The following is a 22,695-nucleotide window of genomic DNA, read 5'->3' on the forward strand; positions in this document are numbered from 1 at the left end:
GTTCCGCAGGGATCAATTTTGGGTCCCATGCTGTTTATATTATTCATGAACGACATAGGAGATACTATAGATTTAACTCGATGTTGTCCCCTATTTTATGCTGATGATTTTCATATCTTCTTTAATGGATGCACAATTGAAGCCTTAGAAGAAGAGGCAAATTCCACGTTAGAAGCTATAAGATGTTGGTTGCATGGGAATAATATGGTTATAAATGAAAGGAAAACAAAGGCAATATTTTTTAATACCATGCAGCATCATCGGAACATTAGTTTTCACGTTAATAACATGCCAGTGGAGTTGGTGGGAGAAATGAAGTATCTGGGGGTAATTCTTAATGCAAGGATTGATTTTTCGCTGCATATTAATGCCGTGTTTCGTAGGGTTGTTTTACTTTTAAGAAGGCTGCACAGTACACAAATATACCTACCGACAGATATTAGATTAAGACTTGCATATGGAGTGCTATTGTTCAAAGTTAATTATTGCATTGAGGTAATATCTGGTACTTCCATAGGAAATATGACAAAAATTTAGTGCATAATAAAGATGATAGTAAGATATGTGTATGGTCTTAGACTTTATGACCATGTTTCTTGGCATGTTCATAGCTTTCTGGGGGTAATTTTTAAATCCTATATAGATAACCGAATTTTGCTTTGTTTTTACAAATTAATAGTACTAAATTCACCTCCATTGTTAAGACGATTTTTTGTCTTTACTAGGTCGACTCCTAACGCACTGGTTGTTATTCCTCTCTACCATACCATTATTTATGAAAGGTCTTTTTTGTAAGGGTAGCTCGACTATGGAACAGACTACCGTTGATGAGACGACTCCTAGTCTCATCACAAATGCACCCAAGAAACTAAAGGAAAAATAACCTAAGAGAATGAAAACACCCGCGTTAGCGATGTTGTTCGTTTCGTTGCTTTAGAGAGACTCTTCTTTATTTACATTCTACCTTAAAACTAAATCTTATAATCTAACAATAACACACATACACATACATTCCGTTTGGACGCACATTAGAAATGCACGCTGCATCTATAAATACATTATGACGCCGTGCACACACACGTTGCGCCGATAATGGAAAATACATATTTTATTATCGACCCTTCGCTATCTTTACTATTTTGGGTACGACATTTGTTCCATTATTTATGGCCGACAGTTGATTATTTTTAGACATAGATTCTTAGACGACATGCTTACAAAGAAATCTACCTGACTCTGTTTACACAGAAAAGAGTCTTCTACAAAATTCACCATTCTCCCCGCCTTAAAAGATCCTAATCTTTTAACTGTTAGGACAGGACATTGAATATTTTCTTGCTTGCTATCTGACTCCATTTACATAGACTAATTTAGATACAGAACTAAACAGTTTCTGGTCTTAAAGCAATCTAATTCTTTAACTAAAATGTATGTATGTTATTTTTTACTAAAGAGGAATATTATCATAATCCTTATCATAATGTAATATTTTTCATTACTTATTTTCTAAATTAATAAACAACATATAAAGACTTATAATGACTTAATTCTAGGTGATGGCACCCAACACCTTCAGCAACCAGTATGGATGAGGACTTCTTTTCCCTCGATGAAATACGTGGTAAATCCATTTTCTTCTTAGAGGATTCTTCTCTCCACTAGAACTTTCTTCATTAATTATACGATGATTTGACACATGACGTATAATTGTATGCTTGATACCGTCGGCACCGGCAACTTCTTCCTCATCGGCATTACACGGCGACGTCTTTATGCTTTTGCCAATCTGCCATTTTAGTGACTTCATAACAATATTGGTTGATGATTTATGAGCTGCGTTCGTAACGTTGCGAGTGCAATAGAACGGATTGTCCTTACGTTCAATTCGCCAATCATCATTTTCCATCTCATTGGTACCTTTGTTTTGTACCCATGCTTTAGGATCACCTTTGGAAATTTCGATGTCATATTCTCTGCTAGTTACAGCCCATTCCGTTTGGCTACTAACTTCTTCGTCATACAATAGTTTTTCGTAGACAACACTTTCTTGTAGCTGTTGTAATTCAGCGTCCACTTTGGCAATCTCAGAAGCGTGGCGTCTTCTTTCATTGGCGAGCAATTTTTCCAAATCACAATTTCGGCCATTCAATGCAGCATTTGTAGATTCCAACTTACTAATGCGAATATACAGGCTTTCAATATTTTGATGAGGGACATCTAATTCTTCGATAGCACGTGAAGCTGCAACGGACTCACGATTGGCTTCTGCTTGGAGATCCTTAATCTTTTGCTCGTACAGCATTTTCATTTTACGCATCTTTCCTTCGTGTTGTTCACGCAACTCTTGCAACGACTGTTGTAATATGGTCTCATATTGTTTACAAAGACGCTCATCCACCACACTGATTTCAAGTTGGTGGCTAGAATACATTTCATCAATTTCTCGCAAATGGTTCTGCTCCTTAAACGTGAGTTCATCGCGTAGACTTTGAATGCGGGTTTGCAACTCAGTACGGATCATAGATTCAGCGTTTAAATATTTACGAGCTTCGTCCAATTGTTTTCGTAGACACTCCGATTCTTTCTGCACTTCACCAAGTTTTTCCACAGCCTTTTTTCGATCAGCATCTGCTGCTTGATACTTCACGCTAAGGTCAGCAGCTCGGGACTCATACTTTCGAGCCTTTTCTTCAGCAACTTGCCAGTCCTTGGATTTGTACTCCAAATTGGACTTAAGTTTTTTATTTTCGTCCAATAATTGATTTACTTTAACTTTCAACATTCGCGAAACATCACCGCATACGTTTTCATTCTTAGTTTCCGAAGTTTCTTCAACACTCCCCTGTTGAGAGTCTATACTACCTGGAAAACTCTGCTCAATTTTTCTAATTGAATTACTATCTACCTGTCTAGTATTTATCTTGGGAACCCATTTCCCATTGATCTCTTCATAATCTTTTACCTTCACCTCTTTAGGCGCTACTCTAGAAATTTTCCCAAATCTCACCATGCGGTAACAAATTTGTAAAAAATTGAAATTCTCTACGAGATTATCCTCTTTAGGAAACTCATTCAAATATTGCATCAGTACTGATGACGCAATATCATATCTGTCTTTGACATCTTCTACACTTAGAAACTCATTCCTTATCTCAGTCTCCAGCGCATTTATTGAATATTCAAAATCTCTAATTAAACCTCCTTTTAATGTGTTTGAATGGCGCAGTATGTTTCTTTTTTCATACTGTTCCAATGGACTTAAGCTGTCCATCTCAGCTATATATTTATATCTAGAAAGAATTCGTGTATCTAACGAATCCTTCTTTGATTCGATCCCAAAATCTATCCTTACTTGACGATTTAAGAAGTCGAACTTTTTTATTGCATACCGCACACCTGAGGCGAATATGCTATGCATTTCATATGGAAATTTTCCCATATCGCGGAGCTCCCTATCATTGTCTAAAAAATCCCTTCTTGCTTCCGTGAAGGAACTAACAATTTTAAACAACTTTTCCCTTGTTTCCCTGGTTACACTTTTCTGAGCAATTTTGCTCAGTTCTAAATAAAGCGAAACAATGTATTCGCCCAACACCCTTTGATGTTGGATGAAATCTTGAAAATTCATTTTCACGAAATACACTTTTTGTCACTTTATTTATTATTTTTTTCTAGCTATAAAATTGGCCTAACACAATCTTTGCTTCGACTGTGCGCCTTCTATAACCTAACGAATAAACCTAACGTAGTCACTTTCGACTACGCGCCTACTACGTTATAACACTACGCGTAAACTAACACACTTTTCTTAAAAATGTGAGCCTACCACGTCACTACACTTAACACGAATAACTACACAAATTTCTTTTTTTTTCGAAACCGCGAGCCTATCACGTCGGGGTCACCAAATGATGAGACGACTCCTAGTCTCATCACAAATGCACCCAAGAAACTAAAGGAAAAATAACCTAAGAGAATGAAAACACCCGCGTTAGCGATGTTGTTCGTTTCGTTGCTTTAGAGAGACTCTTCTTTATTTACATTCTACCTTAAAACTAAATCTTATAATCTAACAATAACACACATACACATACATTCCGTTTGGACGCACATTAGAAATGCACGCTGCATCTATAAATACATTATGACGCCGTGCACACACACGTTGCGCCGATAATGGAAAATACATATTTTATTATCGACCCTTCGCTATCTTTACTATTTTGGGTACGACATTTGTTCCATTATTTATGGCCGACAGTTGATTATTTTTAGACATAGATTCTTAGACGACATGCTTACAAAGAAATCTACCTGACTCTGTTTACACAGAAAAGAGTCTTCTACAAAATTCACCAACCGTCATATTTGAGAATGTTCGCTCTTCCAATTCCTACCTTCCGTAGTAAGTGCTTTGAGTTGGCTAATCTTATACAATAAAGTTGTATTCCTTTGTTTAAGGGTTTTAAATTCGTGTTATTTTTATTTTTTATGGGCTGGGGAGCCATTCTTGAATTTATAATTTTTTTTGTATTATATATTAATTCCAATTTGTATAATACAGGCATATATCTATCTAAGTAATATAATGTAGTGGGTATTGTATACCTGGATATATTACAATGAATAAATGAAATAAATAACGAAATACCTCAAATCGGCCGAAAATATGTATGGGAGCTATATCCAAATCTGAACCGATTTTCACCAAAAGCAGTAGCGTTCTTCCTATAGCTAAAAAATTATATTACCCAATTCGCAGCTGAATCGGACAAAAACTGCGACCTGTACGTTGCGAACAAAAATACATGCACAGACGGACGGACGGACATGCATAAATCGACACAGAAAGTGATTATATGTATATCCCCAAAAGGAACTATGGGTCTATTTCGTTTCCTTTTGTATGTTACATACAAATGCACAAAGACATAATACCCCTTACCACCACACTGTGGTATAATATAATAGGGGAGCTATATCCAAATCTGAAGCGATTTCGATATAATTTGACACATTAATGTCTAGACCAAATTTCGTCAGTCATTCCAAATTTCAGGGAACATACATACATAGCGTGTTTGGTGCATAAAATACAGGAAATCGGCACATTAATGTCTAGACCAAATTCCGTCACACATTCCAAATTGCATTGAAATTGGACATAAATAGAGTGTTTGGTTCATAAAATCGACCGAGAATATATATGGGAGCTATATCCAAATTCGATATAATTCGGCACATTTATTTTTAGAGCAAGTTCCGTCACACATTTCAAATTTTATTGAAATTGGACATAAATAGCGTGTTTGGTTCATAAAATAAGGAAGTCGGCCGAAAATATATGTATATGGGAGCTATTTCCAAATCTGAACCGATTTGAATATAATTTGGTAAATTTATTTCCACATCAAATTCCGTCACACATACCAAATTTGGAGATAGTATCTGAAAAATTTGCATAGTTCTAAAAATATTTGCATATAAAATCTAAATTTTTTGGAGGTACCTCCGGTTTTGATTTTATATCTCCGGATCAACGCGGAATTTCAAAAAATGTAGCAATATACCCTAAAAATTTCAGGAAGATCGGTTTAGCGATTTTTGAGTCTATAAGTCACAAACAAACAAAAGTACAAACATTTTTCTATTTTAAATATATAGATGCATAAATTTGCATAGTTCATATGTTTCGATTGCAATTTAATCAGAAGCCAAAAATATGCCCAGTCCCAAAATTTGACATGAATCGGATCAAAAATAGTGGTTGCATAAAACTCCGCTGTCTAATTATAAAGCAGGCTTCGGCGGTCCCCTATGCTCCAACACATTCGGCTTTGTAAGATGACTTTAACTCATACCCGGTCCTCAGTTAAAATAGGAAAGACCCTCTCTTTTCGTGTAATCCTGCTAAAGTTAATACGATATGCAAATGTTAAAAGAAATGGCACAATTTACACCAATAGCCACATAGTACTTGCTTATGCTGCCGAAATTAACATCACGGGACGATCAGTAAAAGAAATAATAAATACTTTTGAGAAGGTTGAAGGAGAAAATAAAGTGGGTGCGACAGTAACCGCCTTAAAACTAATCTGATGGTATGGACGCGCAATGCGTCCATGGAATCGGACCAACTGTGAAAGTTGTTTCATTTAATTTTGATGCAGTTAAAGACTTCGTCTACCTCGGTACCGCCAAAAACACAACAAGCAACATCAGTTGTGAAATAAGTAAAAAACGTAAAGTTCGGCCGTGCTGAACTTTTTATACCCTCCACCATAAAATAGTCTTAATTTAAATGGAATAACTAGTTTCTTTTCACAATATTAGGTGGAAATATTTTTCGACCATGGATACCCCAAATGTCTAAATTATCTAATCTAAAAAATGTGTTCAGCCAGGTGAAACTTACTACCTACGATACAATGTCAAAATGTCTACCTATCTTTAAATTTTTTGGTGGAAAGTTTTATAACTGCATTATGGGTAGTTCCATCAAACAATGACGCAAAGACCCTAAAAATACCGAAAATTGGGAGGTACAGTTCTATGGGAGGTATACCAAAACATCGACCGTTCCATGGGAGGTATACCAAAACATCGACCTATATTGACGATTTTTAGTGAAGAAGTTTCGTGACCACTGAATATTTAAATGTCAAATTATAGCTAGTTCGACTGTTGGTGGAGAAGTTTCGTGACCACAGAGAACCCTTAAAAATGTCAAATTACAGATAGTTCGGTTAACAATTGCATCTAAAATCCTCAAAATACCGAAAATCGGAGGGTACCGTTCTATGGGAGCTATACCAAAACATGGTCCCATGTTGACGATTTTTGATGGACCACTGATAACCTCAAATATCAAATTACAGCTAGTTCGGTGAAAAATTTTATCTAAAATGCTCAAAATACCGAAAATCGGGAGGAACCGTTATATGGGGGCTATACCAAAACATGGACCTTTATTGACGATTTTTGGTGGAAACGTTTCGTGAACACTGAGAACCTCAAATGTCAAATTGGATATAGTTCGGTTAAAAATTGTAGCTAAAATCCTCAAAATATCGAAACTCGGGAGGTACCGTTATATGGGGCTATTCCAGAACATGGATCGATATTGACGATTTTTGGTGGATAAGTTTTGTGCCCACTCGGAATTTCAAAAGTCAAATTACAGGTAGTACGGTCAAAAATTGTACCTAAAATTCTCTACAGAAAATCGTGAGGTATCGTTATATTGGGGTATACCAAAACATAGACCTATGTTGACGATTTTTGGTGGAGAAGTTTCGTGAACACTGGGAACCTCAAAAGTCAAATTACAGCAAGTTCGTTTAAAAATAATAGCTAAAATTCGCAAAATACCGAAAATCGGGAGGTACCGTTATATGGGGGCTATACCAAAACATGGACCTATGTTGATAATTTTTGGTGGAGAAGTTTCGTGGCCACTGAGAACCTTCAATGTCATATTGCAGATAGTACTGTTAAAAATTTTAACTAAAATCCTCAAAATACCGAAACTAGGGTGGTTCCGTTATATGGGGGGTATACCTAAACAATGTCAAATTACAGCTAGTACGGTTGCAATTTTAAGCTAAAATCCTCAAAAAATCGAAAATCTGGAGGTACCGTTATATGGGGGCTATACCAAAACATGGTATGAGAACATCAAACGTCAAATTACATCCAGTTCGGTTTAAAATTTTAGCTAAAATAATCAAAATATCGAAACTGGGGAGGTACCGTTATATAGGGCTACACCAAAACTGGACCTATATTGACGATTTTTGGTGGATAAGTTTTGTGGAGACTGAGAATTTCAAAAGTCAAATTACAGGTAGTACGGTTAAAAATTGTAGCTGAAATTCTCGGAAGGTACCGTTATATGGGGGCTATACCAAAACATGGACCTATCTTGGAGATTTTTGGTGGAAAAGTTTCATGACCACTGAGAAGCTCAAACATTAAATTACAACTAGTTCCGTAAACAATTGTAGCTAAAATCCTCAAAAATATCGAAACTTTGGAGGTACCGTCCTTTGGGGGCTATACCAAAACATGACTATATTGACGTTTTTGGTGGATAAGTTTTGTGGCCACTGAGAATTTCAAAAGTCAAATTACAGGTACTACGGTTAAAAATTGTAGCTAAAATTTTCAACATACAAAAAATCGGGCGGTACCGTTAAATGGGGGCTATACCAAAACATGGACCTAAGCCCATAATTTTTGGAATATAAGTTTGTTGATCACTAGGAACCCTAAATGTCAAATTAAAGCTAATTCGGTTTGAAAGTGTGACTAGAAACGTTAAAATACCTGAAATCGGGTGGTACCGTTATATGGGGCTATACCAAACCGTGGACCTATATAGCCCATCATCGAACTCGACCTGCTTGCAAACAAAAGACGGATCTTCCAAAAATTTGAGCGTCCTATCTTCATTTTTGAGCATGCTAGAGTGATTACCACAGACGGACGGACGGACAGGCACAGATCGACTCAGAATTTTACCCTGATCAAGAATATGTATACTTTATATGCTCGCAAAGGATTATTTCAATGCGTTACAAACGGAATAACAAACTTTATACATATATGGAGGGTATATATGATGGTGGAGGGTATAATAAGAATATTATTGGCCAACAGATGCTACTTTGGTTTAAGTAAGTAAATATGGCCCGCCTGGAGGGACACGAAGAACTGAAAGGCCAAGACTTCGATGGAGTTAATATAATCAGAGAATATCTAATAAACGAGGTACATGAATGGAGGGTCCAGAGGAACACAACATTATCATAGTTATTAGTAGGCTTATATTTATTCATTCGTGCAACAAAAAATAATTTTTTTAAATTTTTTTTTTCATTTCATACATTTTTTCAAAAAATTATATTTTTAAAATTAATTTGTGCGTGAACTTTTTTATATTTCAATGGAATAAACGATAGCGTAGTGATTATTAGGCAAAAGTTCATTCATCCCTGCTACAGGAAACCATTTTTGAGAAAAAAAGTCAAAAAGTCATAACCCTAGTGCACAGGCCTAATATAGAAAAAGAAATCCTTTCAGTCAAATTCTCTCATTGAGTGAGAATTGAGTCAGTTGACGAGGTACTCAATTTTTAAATGGAAACAACTATGCATTTTTAATCTACTTATGATGGTAAAAGACAATATGTGGGTAATATTGGCCGTATCTACATCCTCAAATAAAAAATCAACAAAATCTTGCAATTTACCCGAAAAAACAAAATGCAATTGAGTGAACACAGAGCATACATTTTGTGGTCCTTCTTGCACATTTGAACTTGCCGACAAAAATGTGCATTAGGATTAAAGTTCAAAAGTGTTGAGGAGGAAGTACTTGTAGGAATGGACCGACATAGTCCATTATGGAAGTGGACCTTATTTTGGGAGTCATATCTTTTCGATAGATATTTCGCCCATTAGACATTTCAGTGGGTCATCGTATAACTTTTGGACAAGTATGCCAGTAAGCATGGACTTGTCTACGGAAAACATAATGTCGCTGTAAACAGGACGACAATGAACAGCATCGGTATACATTTCCAAAGGATCTTCAAACATATCCCAAACTTTTTTTATCGTGCGCTCCAGCCAGCCGGACCGACAAAAAGACAGACGGACGGACATGGCTAAATCAAATCCAAATTGTCGGAAATGGATTTCGTCCAAACATACTTGGGGTCTAAATCCATTATTTCGATGAGGCAAATTTTGCCCGTATGAAGGTGTATATACCCACGTTAGCATAAATGCTGAGGGTATAATAAAAAAGTGAATGAACAGATTTTAAGTAACCTGTTCCGGGTTTCAGGCATCAGAATAAGCGCAAAAGTTCCAGAGTGTATTGCAGATGTTTGTGATCTGTTTAAATTTTACAGAAGATATCCCACACCTCTCAGTGAAGTGGGAGCAAGAGAAACCTTATGTCGTCTCTGCAGCCGCCGGTCTTCTTAATATCAATTTTACCAATTCCGGAGACTGCCTTCTATTGAGCATAATTGCTCATCAAATCTGCACAAAAAGTACTCGATGTTTTAGAGATTTAGACGACCCATGGAGCACATCATCCATGGCAACACGAAGACGCGATGAAACCGGCAGCTGATGAACTTGGGTGCCGGGTAACCTCTTTTTTCGAATATTTTCTGCAGTCGAACTTCATCGCCTGCTCTTGGATTGTATCATGATTTTAAATTAAATGAATTGAAATTATTTTCTGATACAAACTCTATTACAATAAATTGTATTTACAGAATTCTTAGAAAATTCATACATTTGCCTCAAAATACACACGGTGCTCTTGAAACAATTTTAAATGGAAGGTGCGTACACCTCGGAAGTTTTTGCGGATTCTGAAACTACAATGTTCAAAGATGAGAAAAATCAAAAAAACAAAAAAAAAAAAATCGCCGGAGCGCTTTTTAAATAAATCGCGATTTAAGTTGACATTTTCAGGGGTTGTTTAGGTTTTTAACGATTTTGCTTAGAAACCGTAAGTCCTATCAAAATGGGATTGAAAAAAATGTTGTAGCTATGAAAATTATCTAAAAGATTGACCTTTATAGTATTCTCGTCGGTTTTACCGTTTTTGAGATATAGAAGTTCAAATTGGGACAATTCAAATTCAATTCAATTCTGTAGCGCCCGCCTTTAAAACAATGTCATGACTGCAAATTCCCAACTTAAACTTATATATCTAAACAAGTAAGAAAAGTCTATAGTCGGACGGAGCCGACCATGGGATACCCTATACCACTATCCCTGGACAATCGCTCTCCACGGAACTTCTTTTCAATGATTGTGAAAATTTAATTATCAAATATCAGAGATGTAATGTATAATACTTATGACCAAAACCAAAAAGTTATCTAGCATGACAAAGACATTTTTGTAGCCGGAAAGGAAAATTTAGTTCACACAAACTAAAATGTAATGAAACCCACTTATGTAGTACTACTACTTCCGTTGTTTAACCGCTACGTTATTGAAATTTTTACCAATTTCACACAAAAGTTTCAGTCTATTTAACCCGCTAGATATTATCTGATCTTCACGTTGGTTTGTACGCTTCTTCTTCATCATAAACTCAAACTTTGTTTAAAATTTTGCGGGTTATTATTTTGACCTACAGAGTCGCTACAAAATTGATTAAAATTTTGTTTTTGGTCCATTTCATCCCCTGAACATTTCACGATCATCACCAAAAACTAATCATTCCTACTCTGGCCCGAACACAACCTCATTAAAAAATTCGTTACAATCGGTCCATAATTGCGGCCTTAAGCTTGTTTACAATTTTTAATGGACGGACACACATCGCTAAATCGCTTTATCTCGTCGAGATATGAATTTTGGCATACCAAATAAGGTGTCTAGGACGAATATTTCGTGGTGTTACATAAACTTTTGGCGAGACAATATGTAGCATGGGATAAAAATGTGGTTCTCTACACAGAACCCATTATATATTAGACAGTAGGCCCGTTATCTAGCAAACACTTTATTGCAATTTACATCAGAGGAAAGGTCAGTAGTTTTTTTTCCATATGTAGGCTACTTTGCGAAATATATATGACCTCAAGGAGTTAAAATATCGACCAAAAATAAAATTTTTATATTTTTCATACAAAAGTAATGGTCCATTTCACCCGCTAAAGAATATCATATCATCATTCAAAATTGCCTCAAAATACACACGGTGCTCTTGAAACAATTTTAAATGGAAGGTGCGTACACCTCGGAAGTTTTTGCGGATTCTGAAACTACAATGTTCAAAGATGAGAAAAATCAAAAAAACAAAAAAAAAAATCGCCGGAGCGCTTTTTAAATAAATCGCGATTTAAGTTGACATTTTCAGGGGTTGTTTAGGTTTTTAACGATTTTGCTTAGAAACCGTAAGTCCTATCAAAATGGGATTGAAAAAAATGTTGTAGCTATGAAAATTATCTAAAAGATTGACCTTTATAGTATTCTCGTCGGTTTTACCGTTTTTGAGATATAGAAGTTCAAATTGGGACAATTCAAATTCAATTCAATTCTGTAGCGCCCGCCTTTAAAACAATGTCATGACTGCAAATTCCCAACTTAAACTTATATATCTAAACAAGTAAGAAAAGTCTATAGTCGGACGGAGCCGACCATGGGATACCCTATACCACTATCCCTGGACAATCGCTCTCCACGGAACTTCTTTTCAATGATTGTGAAAATTTAATTATCAAATATCAGAGATGTAATGTATAATACTTATGACCAAAACCAAAAAGTTATCTAGCATGACAAAGACATTTTTGTAGCCGGAAAGGAAAATTTAGTTCACACAAACTAAAATGTAATGAAACCCACTTATGTAGTACTACTACTTCCGTTGTTTAACCGCTACGTTATTGAAATTTTTACCAATTTCACACAAAAGTTTCAGTCTATTTAACCCGCTAGATATTATCTGATCTTCACGTTGGTTTGTACGCTTCTTCTTCATCATAAACTCAAACTTTGTTTAAAATTTTGCGGGTTATTATTTTGACCTACAGAGTCGCTACAAAATTGATTAAAATTTTGTTTTTGGTCCATTTCATCCCCTGAACATTTCACGATCATCACCAAAAACTAATCATTCCTACTCTGGCCCGAACACAACCTCCTTAAAAAATTCGTTACAATCGGTCCATAATTGCGGCCTTAAGCTTGTTTACAATTTTTAATGGACCGACACACATCGCTAAATCGCTTTATCTCGTCGAGATATGAATTTTGGCATACCAAATAAGGTGTCTAGGACGAATATTTCGTGGTGTTACATAAACTTTTGGCGAGACAATATGTAGCATGGGATAAAAATGTGGTTCTCTACACAGAACCCATTATATATTAGACAGTAGGCCCGTTATCTAGCAAACACTTTATTGCAATTTACATCAGAGGAAAGGTCAGTAGTTTTTTTTCCATATGTAGGCTACTTTGCGAAATATATATGACCTCAAGGAGTTAAAATATCGACCAAAAATAAAATTTTTTTATTTTTCATACAAAAGTAATGGTCCATTTCACCCGCTAAAGAATATCATATCATCATTCAAAATTGTAGGCATCTTTTTCGACCTATACTCTTACCCGGTGCAAAATTTCGTGACTATTGACGTATAATTGCGACTTCTAACGAGTTTATTATTACACTACAAACAAATAATGGAATATATTAGGCTGTAACTCTGTTATCTTTGCATGTACACCAACATAATTGACATCAAATGAAAGGTCAAGCGTTCCACTTTCAAGTATATCTCACTTGTCCGGAATGTCACTTCCAGGAATTAAGATATAAGCTGTATATTAAAAATTTTCACAATTTTCACACAAATGTTTTGGTCAATTTAACCCTCTAAATATTATCCGATCGCCATCTCAAATTGCAAGCTTCTCCTTTGTGATATACTCTTACCTTATTTAAAATTACGCGTTGATCGGACTATTATTGAGACCTACAGAGCCGCTAGAAAATTGGATAAATATTATGTTTTTGGTCCATTTCACCCGCTTAATATTTCACGATCATCAATTTTATAAGGATGCAATTTACATCAGAGGAAAGGTCAGTAGTTTTTTTTCCATATGTAGGCTACTTTGCGAAATATATATGACCTCAAGGAGTTAAAATATCGACCAAAAATAAAATTTTTATATTTTTCATACAAAAGTAATGGTCCATTTCACCCGCTAAAGAATATCATATCATCATTCAAAATTGCCTCAAAATACACACGGTGCTCTTGAAACAATTTTAAATGGAAGGTGCGTACACCTCGGAAGTTTTTGCGGATTCTGAAACTACAATGTTCAAAGATGAGAAAAATCAAAAAAACAAAAAAAAAAATCGCCGGAGCGCTTTTTAAATAAATCGCGATTTAAGTTGACATTTTCAGGGGTTGTTTAGGTTTTTAACGATTTTGCTTAGAAACCGTAAGTCCTATCAAAATGGGATTGAAAAAAATGTTGTAGCTATGAAAATTATCTAAAAGATTGACCTTTATAGTATTCTCGTCGGTTTTACCGTTTTTGAGATATAGAAGTTCAAATTGGGACAATTCAAATTCAATTCAATTCTGTAGCGCCCGCCTTTAAAACAATGTCATGACTGCAAATTCCCAACTTAAACTTATATATCTAAACAAGTAAGAAAAGTCTATAGTCGGACGGAGCCGACCATGGGATACCCTATACCACTATCCCTGGACAATCGCTCTCCACGGAACTTCTTTTCAATGATTGTGAAAATTTAATTATCAAATATCAGAGATGTAATGTATAATACTTATGACCAAAACCAAAAAGTTATCTAGCATGACAAAGACATTTTTGTAGCCGGAAAGGAAAATTTAGTTCACACAAACTAAAATGTAATGAAACCCACTTATGTAGTACTACTACTTCCGTTGTTTAACCGCTACGTTATTGAAATTTTTACCAATTTCACACAAAAGTTTCAGTCTATTTAACCCGCTAGATATTATCTGATCTTCACGTTGGTTTGTACGCTTCTTCTTCATCATAAACTCAAACTTTGTTTAAAATTTTGCGGGTTATTATTTTGACCTACAGAGTCGCTACAAAATTGATTAAAATTTTGTTTTTGGTCCATTTCATCCCCTGAACATTTCACGATCATCACCAAAAACTAATCATTCCTACTCTGGCCCGAACACAACCTCCTTAAAAAATTCGTTACAATCGGTCCATAATTGCGGCCTTAAGCTTGTTTACAATTTTTAATGGACCGACACACATCGCTAAATCGCTTTATCTCGTCGAGATATGAATTTTGGCATACCAAATAAGGTGTCTAGGACGAATATTTCGTGGTGTTACATAAACTTTTGGCGAGACAATATGTAGCATGGGATAAAAATGTGGTTCTCTACACAGAACCCATTATATATTAGACAGTAGGCCCGTTATCTAGCAAACACTTTATTGCAATTTACATCAGAGGAAAGGTCAGTAGTTTTTTTTCCATATGTAGGCTACTTTGCGAAATATATATGACCTCAAGGAGTTAAAATATCGACCAAAAATAAAATTTTTTTATTTTTCATACAAAAGTAATGGTCCATTTCACCCGCTAAAGAATATCATATCATCATTCAAAATTGTAGGCATCTTTTTCGACCTATACTCTTACCCGGTGCAAAATTTCGTGACTATTGACGTATAATTGCGACTTCTAACGAGTTTATTATTACACTACAAACAAATAATGGAATATATTAGGCTGTAACTCTGTTATCTTTGCATGTACACCAACATAATTGACATCAAATGAAAGGTCAAGCGTTCCACTTTCAAGTATATCTCACTTGTCCGGAATGTCACTTCCAGGAATTAAGATATAAGCTGTATATTAAAAATTTTCACAATTTTCACACAAATGTTTTGGTCAATTTAACCCTCTAAATATTATCCGATCGCCATCTCAAATTGCAAGCTTCTCCTTTGTGATATACTCTTACCTTATTTAAAATTACGCGTTGATCGGACTATTATTGAGACCTACAGAGCCGCTAGAAAATTGGATAAATATTATGTTTTTGGTCCATTTCACCCGCTTAATATTTCACGATCATCACCAATAAGAATAGGGATCTATTCTGATCTGAACCCGACCTCCATACAAAATTTCGTGACGATCGGTCCATAATTGCGGCCTGGAGCGTGTTTACAATTTATAATGGACAGACGGACGGACGGACGGACGGACGGAGGGACGGACGGACACACATTTCAAAATCGCTTAATCTCGTCGAGATATGAAGATTGGTATACCACATTGGGGGTCTCCGACGAATATTTCGCGGTGTTACATGAATTTTTACCAAAACAAACTTATAATACCCTTTTCCACATTGTGGTATAGGGTATAAAAAATGTTACAACTTAGGATAAGTTAGTTAAGCCAGTCTTGTAGAGAATTTTCACAGCTTTAAGATTTTCTCAGGTCCCATATCGATAAGACTTACCGTATTCAAGCAAAATCGCGAAACCCTAACAAAAAAACCTAAACATGTAAACTGAGCTTCTTTATCTCAAAAATGTTACAGGCTGGGAACAAATGATAAACGTCAATCCTCTAGAGAATTTTCACAGCTACAACATTTTCTTTAGCTCCATTTCGATTGGACTTGCGGTTTCCAAGCAAAATCGTGAAAACCAAAAAAACACCTAAAAATGTGAATTTTGACCGCGATTTATTTTAAAATCCCTACAGCGATTTGTTCTTGTTTTTGGATTTTTCTCATCTATGAACACTGCTGTTTCAGAATTCACAAAAACTTTCCCTGTGTAAGGCGCACCCTTCATGACACTGTTTTATAAGGATGCAATACAGTCAGTGCATTGTCCCAATTTGAACTTCTATATCTCAAAAATGGTAAAAACTACGAAAATACCATAAAGGTCGATCTTGTAGAGAATTTTCATAGCTACAACATTTTCTTTAGCTCCATTCTGATAGGACTTGCGGTTTTTAAGCAAAATCACGAAAACCTAAACAAACCCAAGAAATGTCAACTTAAATCGCGATATATTTAAAAAGCGCTCCGGCGATTTTTTTTGTTTTTAGATTTTCTTCATCTATGAATATTTTAGTTTCAGAATCCTCAAAAACTTCCAAGGTGTAAGCACCTTCCATTTAAAATTGTTTCAAGAGCACCGTGTACACTATTTGCATGCAAAATAATTTAAACAAAAAGGGAAATTTTTAAAGTTAGCTGGCGTAATCTCATATTTTTTTTTTCAAATTTAAAAACAACAAGTTTTTAAAATGGGTGTAGTTAAAATTGATTTACTTTAGGAAAAGGCAGAGAATTCTAGTTCCGTCCAACGCCACTTAGACTCATCATCAAAACATCTCAACAAAACTGCCAAAGTTAATCCAAAAAGGGAATTTTAAATCATATTTTAAAAAACAAGTAAAAAAGTGTCAGTCGGCTTTGCCGACAGAGATATATTCTCAGCCTGTGTGGATTGAAATACCCTTTTTCCCAAAAAAAAAACCTATGTATTTAGGGGGGTTTTCAACATTTTGGCCGCATGAACCGACAAAAGTATGGATAGGCACAGTGCTCTTGAATCAAATTTAAATGGAAGGTGCTTATACCTGGGAAGTTTTTGCGGATTCTGAAACTACAATGTTCATAGATGAGTAAAATTAAAAAAACTAGAAAAATCGCCGGAGCGCTTTTTAAATAAATCTCGATTCAAGTTGGAATTTTTAAGGGTTTTAGGGTTTCACGATTTTGCTTGGAAACCGCAAGTGCTATTGAAATGTGACTTAAGAAAATGTTGTAGCTATAAAAATTCTTACCGTTATTGAGATATAGAAGTTCCAATTAGGACAATGGATGACTGTATCGCCTCCTTAAAAAATAATGTTATACACAGTGCACATTAACTAACTTTGAATGAAAACCGCTTAAACCTGGGAAGTTTTTGCGGATTTTGAAACAGGTATGTTTATAGATAGAAAAATCCAAAAACAAGAAGAAATCGGTGAATGTCTTTTTTAATAAATCACCATCATAGTCCACATTTTTAGGTTTTCACGATTTTGCTTGGAAACCGCTAGTCATATTGAATTGGGACTAAAGAAAATGTTGTAGCAGTCAAAATTCTGTACAAGACTGGCTGATTGATATATTCCTAGGTTTTACAATTTTTGAGATATAGAGGTTCAAATCAAACTGCAAATCCTTTCGAAAAGGGACTAAAGAATATGTCGTTGCTGTAAAAACTCTCTCCAAGATTGGCTTTCGCAATTTTTTCCTAGGTTCTACCATTTTTGAGATTCTTAAAGTGAATTTATCCAAAATTTTGTGTGGGAGATACCCGAAGGAGTGGTCCGATTGAAAATATAAATATATTTTTGATATAATATTCCAACAATAAGTTTTGTCTTTTGTTGTTGCTGCAATATGCAAGTTAAAAAACCAATCTTTAAAATTTTGGTCTCAAATTTTTCTAAGCATTGTCTAGATTCTGTAGAGATTTTAAATTTATTTTTTTGAGATTTATATGGACTCTGAGTTAGAATAAATTAAATCTACTCTAAGATTTTTACATTCTTTGTTGATTTTCCGCGGAAATAAAAACAAATTTAGAAATATTTTAACATCAGCGTATAGATGTAACATTCTGTTAACGATTTATACATATATTTTCTTATTAAAACCCAAAGGGAATTTTTAAATATTTTTTCTTTATAAGGGAACAAAACCCCCTATAACTTATGGTTGCAACATCCAATTTTGTGAACGCGAACATATTTGAAACCACAAATTTTTCCTTAACCTAAGTACCAAAAATCGCGGATGTGCTCGCAAAAAAAATTTTAATTTTTTTTCAATGGTATTGAAAAGGAAAATTTAAATTTAACATATACCCTAGTTAGCATAAATGCTGAGGGTATAAAAATACCACATTTCTAGCAGATAAATTAAAGGAAACGAAAAGCGACAGTCTTTAAAAAAATACGAAGTGCCATAATAAATGCAATTATTTCTATTTAACTTGAGGATAATTTCGTGTGCCATCATAATTTCCTTTACATTAAAGTGAAACAAATTTCATAGTTCTTAATAGTGGTGTAGGGCGTTGCCGCAGAGAATGAATGGCGTGTGTACGAACGAGTTCATATTCAGTGCTATAAGTCTTTAGGGTTTGCAACATGGCAAAGATGAAAAAGATAAACAAAAATTTGTAGCAATCCAATTATGATTTGTAAAGATGTACATTGCAAGAAATTACTGGCATTGTTGGTGAAGCAATACTTAGAGATTCATATTTTCACTATGATAACAATCTTTACACAGCTAACTAATACGAGGGCAACTAGGTATGTTTTTGGCCTAATAATGAAAACGCGAATATTTAGTATCAAGTATGCTCTTTTGTGTTTCGAAGTATTCTCCAACGTGATTTACAAATATACTTTTGCATGAGCTCAAACCAATTGTCGAACCATTTTTCCCACTCCGACCGACACCTCCAAAACATTGTTTTTCAATGCTTCAACAGCATCTTCTGGCGATGAAATCATTGACCGCGCTTGTTTTCTTCATGTGCTGTAATAAAAGGAAGTCATTAGGGGCCAATTCAGGACTGTACGGCACATGACTCATCAATTTCAAGTTTTGCCCAGTCAAGCCAGTTGCTGGCTTGAGCGTTCGTATTCTTTCCGATTATTTTCCGAGTACTCTGCACATACTCTGAAAGGAAATTTTAATTCGATTTTTTTCCGATTAGTTTCCGAGTACTCTGCACATAATCTGAAAAGAAACTTTGATTTTTCGCAATCAAAATTCTCGAACTCCGGTTGAGAGTTGATTATCTACAATAAACGGCAAGGGAAATTTCTTTGTTTTGTTTGCATCCTGTCGCTTGTTTTTTAGTTATTTCGCAGTTGGCATACACGTTTTGTAAAAAGTTATTTATAATAATAAATATTGTTAATTATATTTTACATACGCCAAATAAAGAACGACAGCCTGATGACATATGGAAACCTTATTAGGAAAGGCTGTGTTTTATAATGAATACTATAAAATACAATTTATAAAGTTCAACAAATAAAGAAACTGGTTATTATTATATAGGATCAAACATCAGAATTTGTTTCGATATTCTGAAAAAGTATCCGAAATTCGTCATATTTTCTGTCCATTATCGAATGTGTTTTAGAGTTTTTTTTCCGAAATTGTACAGAAATCGAAAATTCCCTTACAATTTCCCTTCTTTTCATTCAAGTTTTTTTTACGAATTCGTTTAGAATTCGGAAAGAAACTCTAATTCCTTCCGATTTTTTCCGACAAAACTTTCCGAATTTGTGGGCACCCACACACAATTTTGTTCCGATTTCGGAACGAATTCGGCATCAGAATCGGAAACTTGTGCAGAGTTTCGAATTCGGAAAAAATCGGAAAAAATTGTTAGCTGGAATCATGGCACAATAATACAGGTATTTTTTATGTTTTGTTCGACCTTTCGAATGATAATAAAATCAAGGTCAAAGTTTATATTTTATTTACTGCATATTATTTCCAATATTTCCAAAATCCCTTAACTCAAAGCTATGTATTAGAAGATTTTCCGAATTGTGTAGCCATTTTCGGACGTATTTTTTGGGAGTCATTCCTTTTAAAAGATATTGCGCCCACCAGTCATTTAAGTTCCTCACAGTATTGTTTTCAGCTTTTTTCAGAAAATATGGACTTGCCCACGAAAAACATAATAACGCTCTAAACACAAGAAATACCTTCAGTAAAAAATTCTAAGGTTCCTCGAACAGACCTTAAACTGCATTAAACAACTATTTTGAAGGTTTGTGAGGGATGTGCCCAATGTGGTCCATTTTCGAGCTTAAACTAAGTTTGGACAAAATATTACAAAATCCAAATGTGGATCTAAAATTCTTGAAATTTTTGGGGAAAATACCAGATGGAGTAGGCCGAAAATCACCATCTTCAAACTTTATATAAAGCTCGGAGAAATATTGCGATAAACAAAGTATGGACCAACGCAGTATCAGGTTCGAAAGTCGTCGTGCGCACGAACCACAAGACACGTTAGCCGCAGGTGTTCTTTACAGCTTTCGGCTTTTTCAGGTATATTTACTAATTATCCAGAGAGGACTTAAACTGAACTTCTCTGAAAATTTTTGAAATACTCTGTGGAAGGTTATCGAAAGAGTGAATCGATATTATCCATATTCGAGGTTGATCAAAATTTGGACAAAATATGACGAAGGCCAAATTTTGGACCGAATCGGTTGATCTGTTCGAGAATTATCGTGTTCTCCAGGCAGCCACCCTGATGGACGAATATAGCTAAGTCGACTTCAAATTTTCGGAAACATATTTCTTCCAAACACTCTTTGGCCTTAAAACCATTATTTCGATGATGCACATTTTGACTAAAGGCTGAGAGTAAGAAAAATGTAGATTGGAAAAAATTGTGTTTACGGATTTTTGCTAAAAATGTGTATACTTGTATAGACCTGGAATGGGCGCCAGAATTTCATTTTAAAAGAACTCAAGACTGGTTGCCAGATTTTTTTTAGTTTCTGATCAATTTATGAGAAGATCCACGATAGGAAACCATAATTTCTATCAGAGATTGTACGCCAAAATTAGTCTGTTTACAGATACACTTTTGGGCGACAGAATTTGTCATTTACATACCCGCGATTGGGTGCAACAATTTCATCATGGATAGACTCACTATTGCTCAGGATTAGTTCTTTATCAAAAAACCACTATCAGCCTTCAGGAATTCTTTGTGATAAGATCTACGATTGATACTAAAATATATTTGGGGAAATAACTACAATTGGTTTCTTTATGACAATAACAACGATTTAATTTCCGAAATTGACTATATTCTGACACGGCAGCATGATAAAAGACAAAAAAATAAGACACGTGTCTCGGCGTTTTTTCCTTTATTTAAATAACTCCTTATTTCTACCTGTATAAAAAATACTAGTGGATAACGCCATGATATCCAAACGTTCCCTCTGCATAAATCAATTCTCTACTAATCCCATTTTCCTTCCATAAATTACTCAATAAAATTGGAGTTAAAACTTGAAGCCGTGATTTTAAGATATTTCTAAGCTTTCCGATAGTATACTCTTTCTTTTGGACTTACCAAAGTGACATCACTAAATTACACTGTAGTTGTGAGTTATTTGATAAATGATACTCCCAAAAATATATGCGATTATTAATATATCAATTGTTTTGAACATATATTAACTCTGATATATTGTCAAAAAAGTTCTGAAAACAAGGGAAATTGGGCAAGAAGTCTTACGTAATTTTAATTAATTAATGAAAATTATTTCATAATTTACATCATTGCTAAATAAGAAATTTTCGCTAACATGAGGTAGCCCCCACCCCCGAAATGAAATTCTGGCTACGTCCCTGACCAGAACAGGCCGCGGGACCGAACAGTCATTGTGGCTCTTGACCTATCGAACGCATTCGATAACGTCAAGCATGAAAAACTGTTCGAGAATATAAGGGAGACTACTCTCCAGCTCTGTTTGAAAAGTTGGATGATCAACTATATGTGCGGAGGCCAGTCGTTAGTGGAAATCAGAGACAAGAAGTCCAAACCCCGTAGAGTGAAATAGGGAGTTCCACAAAGAAGGGAGATATCTCCGGAACTGTTTAGCCTCTACTTCTTTGAAATTCCACAACCTTCAGACGGCATAGAGATCGTAATGTAGGCGGATGATTGTACGATCTTGGCATCGGGTCCTATCGTCAATGATATATGTGATAGGTTAAATGTCTACATAGCTGACCTAGTGCAGTTCTTCCATCTGAGGAATATAAAAATATCCGCGGCTAAATCCACTGCCATACTGTTCACCTCTTGCACGACTGAAATTACGCTCCCCTTAAACATATTGTTCAATGATGACCTGATTCCGATCAATAACTACCCCAAGATATGGGGTGCAACGTTCGACAGCATGTTTGAGTCATCCACGCAAGCCACCGTTATTTGCGACAAGATCAGAAGTAGGAAGGTTGTCAGGTCGCTATCCGGCAGCACTTGGGGTGCTGATAAAAAAACGTTGTTGACCTCTTTC

At 35.2% G+C, this 22,695-nt stretch overlaps 1 protein-coding gene across 1 annotated transcript; it reads right to left on the bottom strand.

The window, feature by feature from the left end:
* Window positions 1–1,549: 1,549 nt before the first annotated feature.
* LOC141398237 (lamin-C-like) lies at window positions 1,550–3,777 on the bottom strand. The gene is made up of 2 exons (XM_073975509.1): window positions 2,963–3,777; window positions 1,550–2,872 (listed from the first exon to the last, which is right to left on the bottom strand). The coding sequence occupies exons 1-2, from the start codon at window positions 3,626–3,628 to the stop codon at window positions 1,550–1,552; spliced, it is 1,989 nt and encodes a 662-aa protein (XP_073831610.1). The 5' UTR covers window positions 3,629–3,777.
* Window positions 3,778–22,695: the final 18,918 nt, after the last annotated feature.

The sequence above is a fragment of the Musca autumnalis genome, unplaced genomic scaffold (genome assembly GCF_047663935.1).
Source record: "Musca autumnalis isolate F117 unplaced genomic scaffold, ASM4766393v1 scaffold_3, whole genome shotgun sequence".
Lineage (NCBI taxonomy): Eukaryota > Metazoa > Arthropoda > Insecta > Diptera > Muscidae > Musca > Musca autumnalis.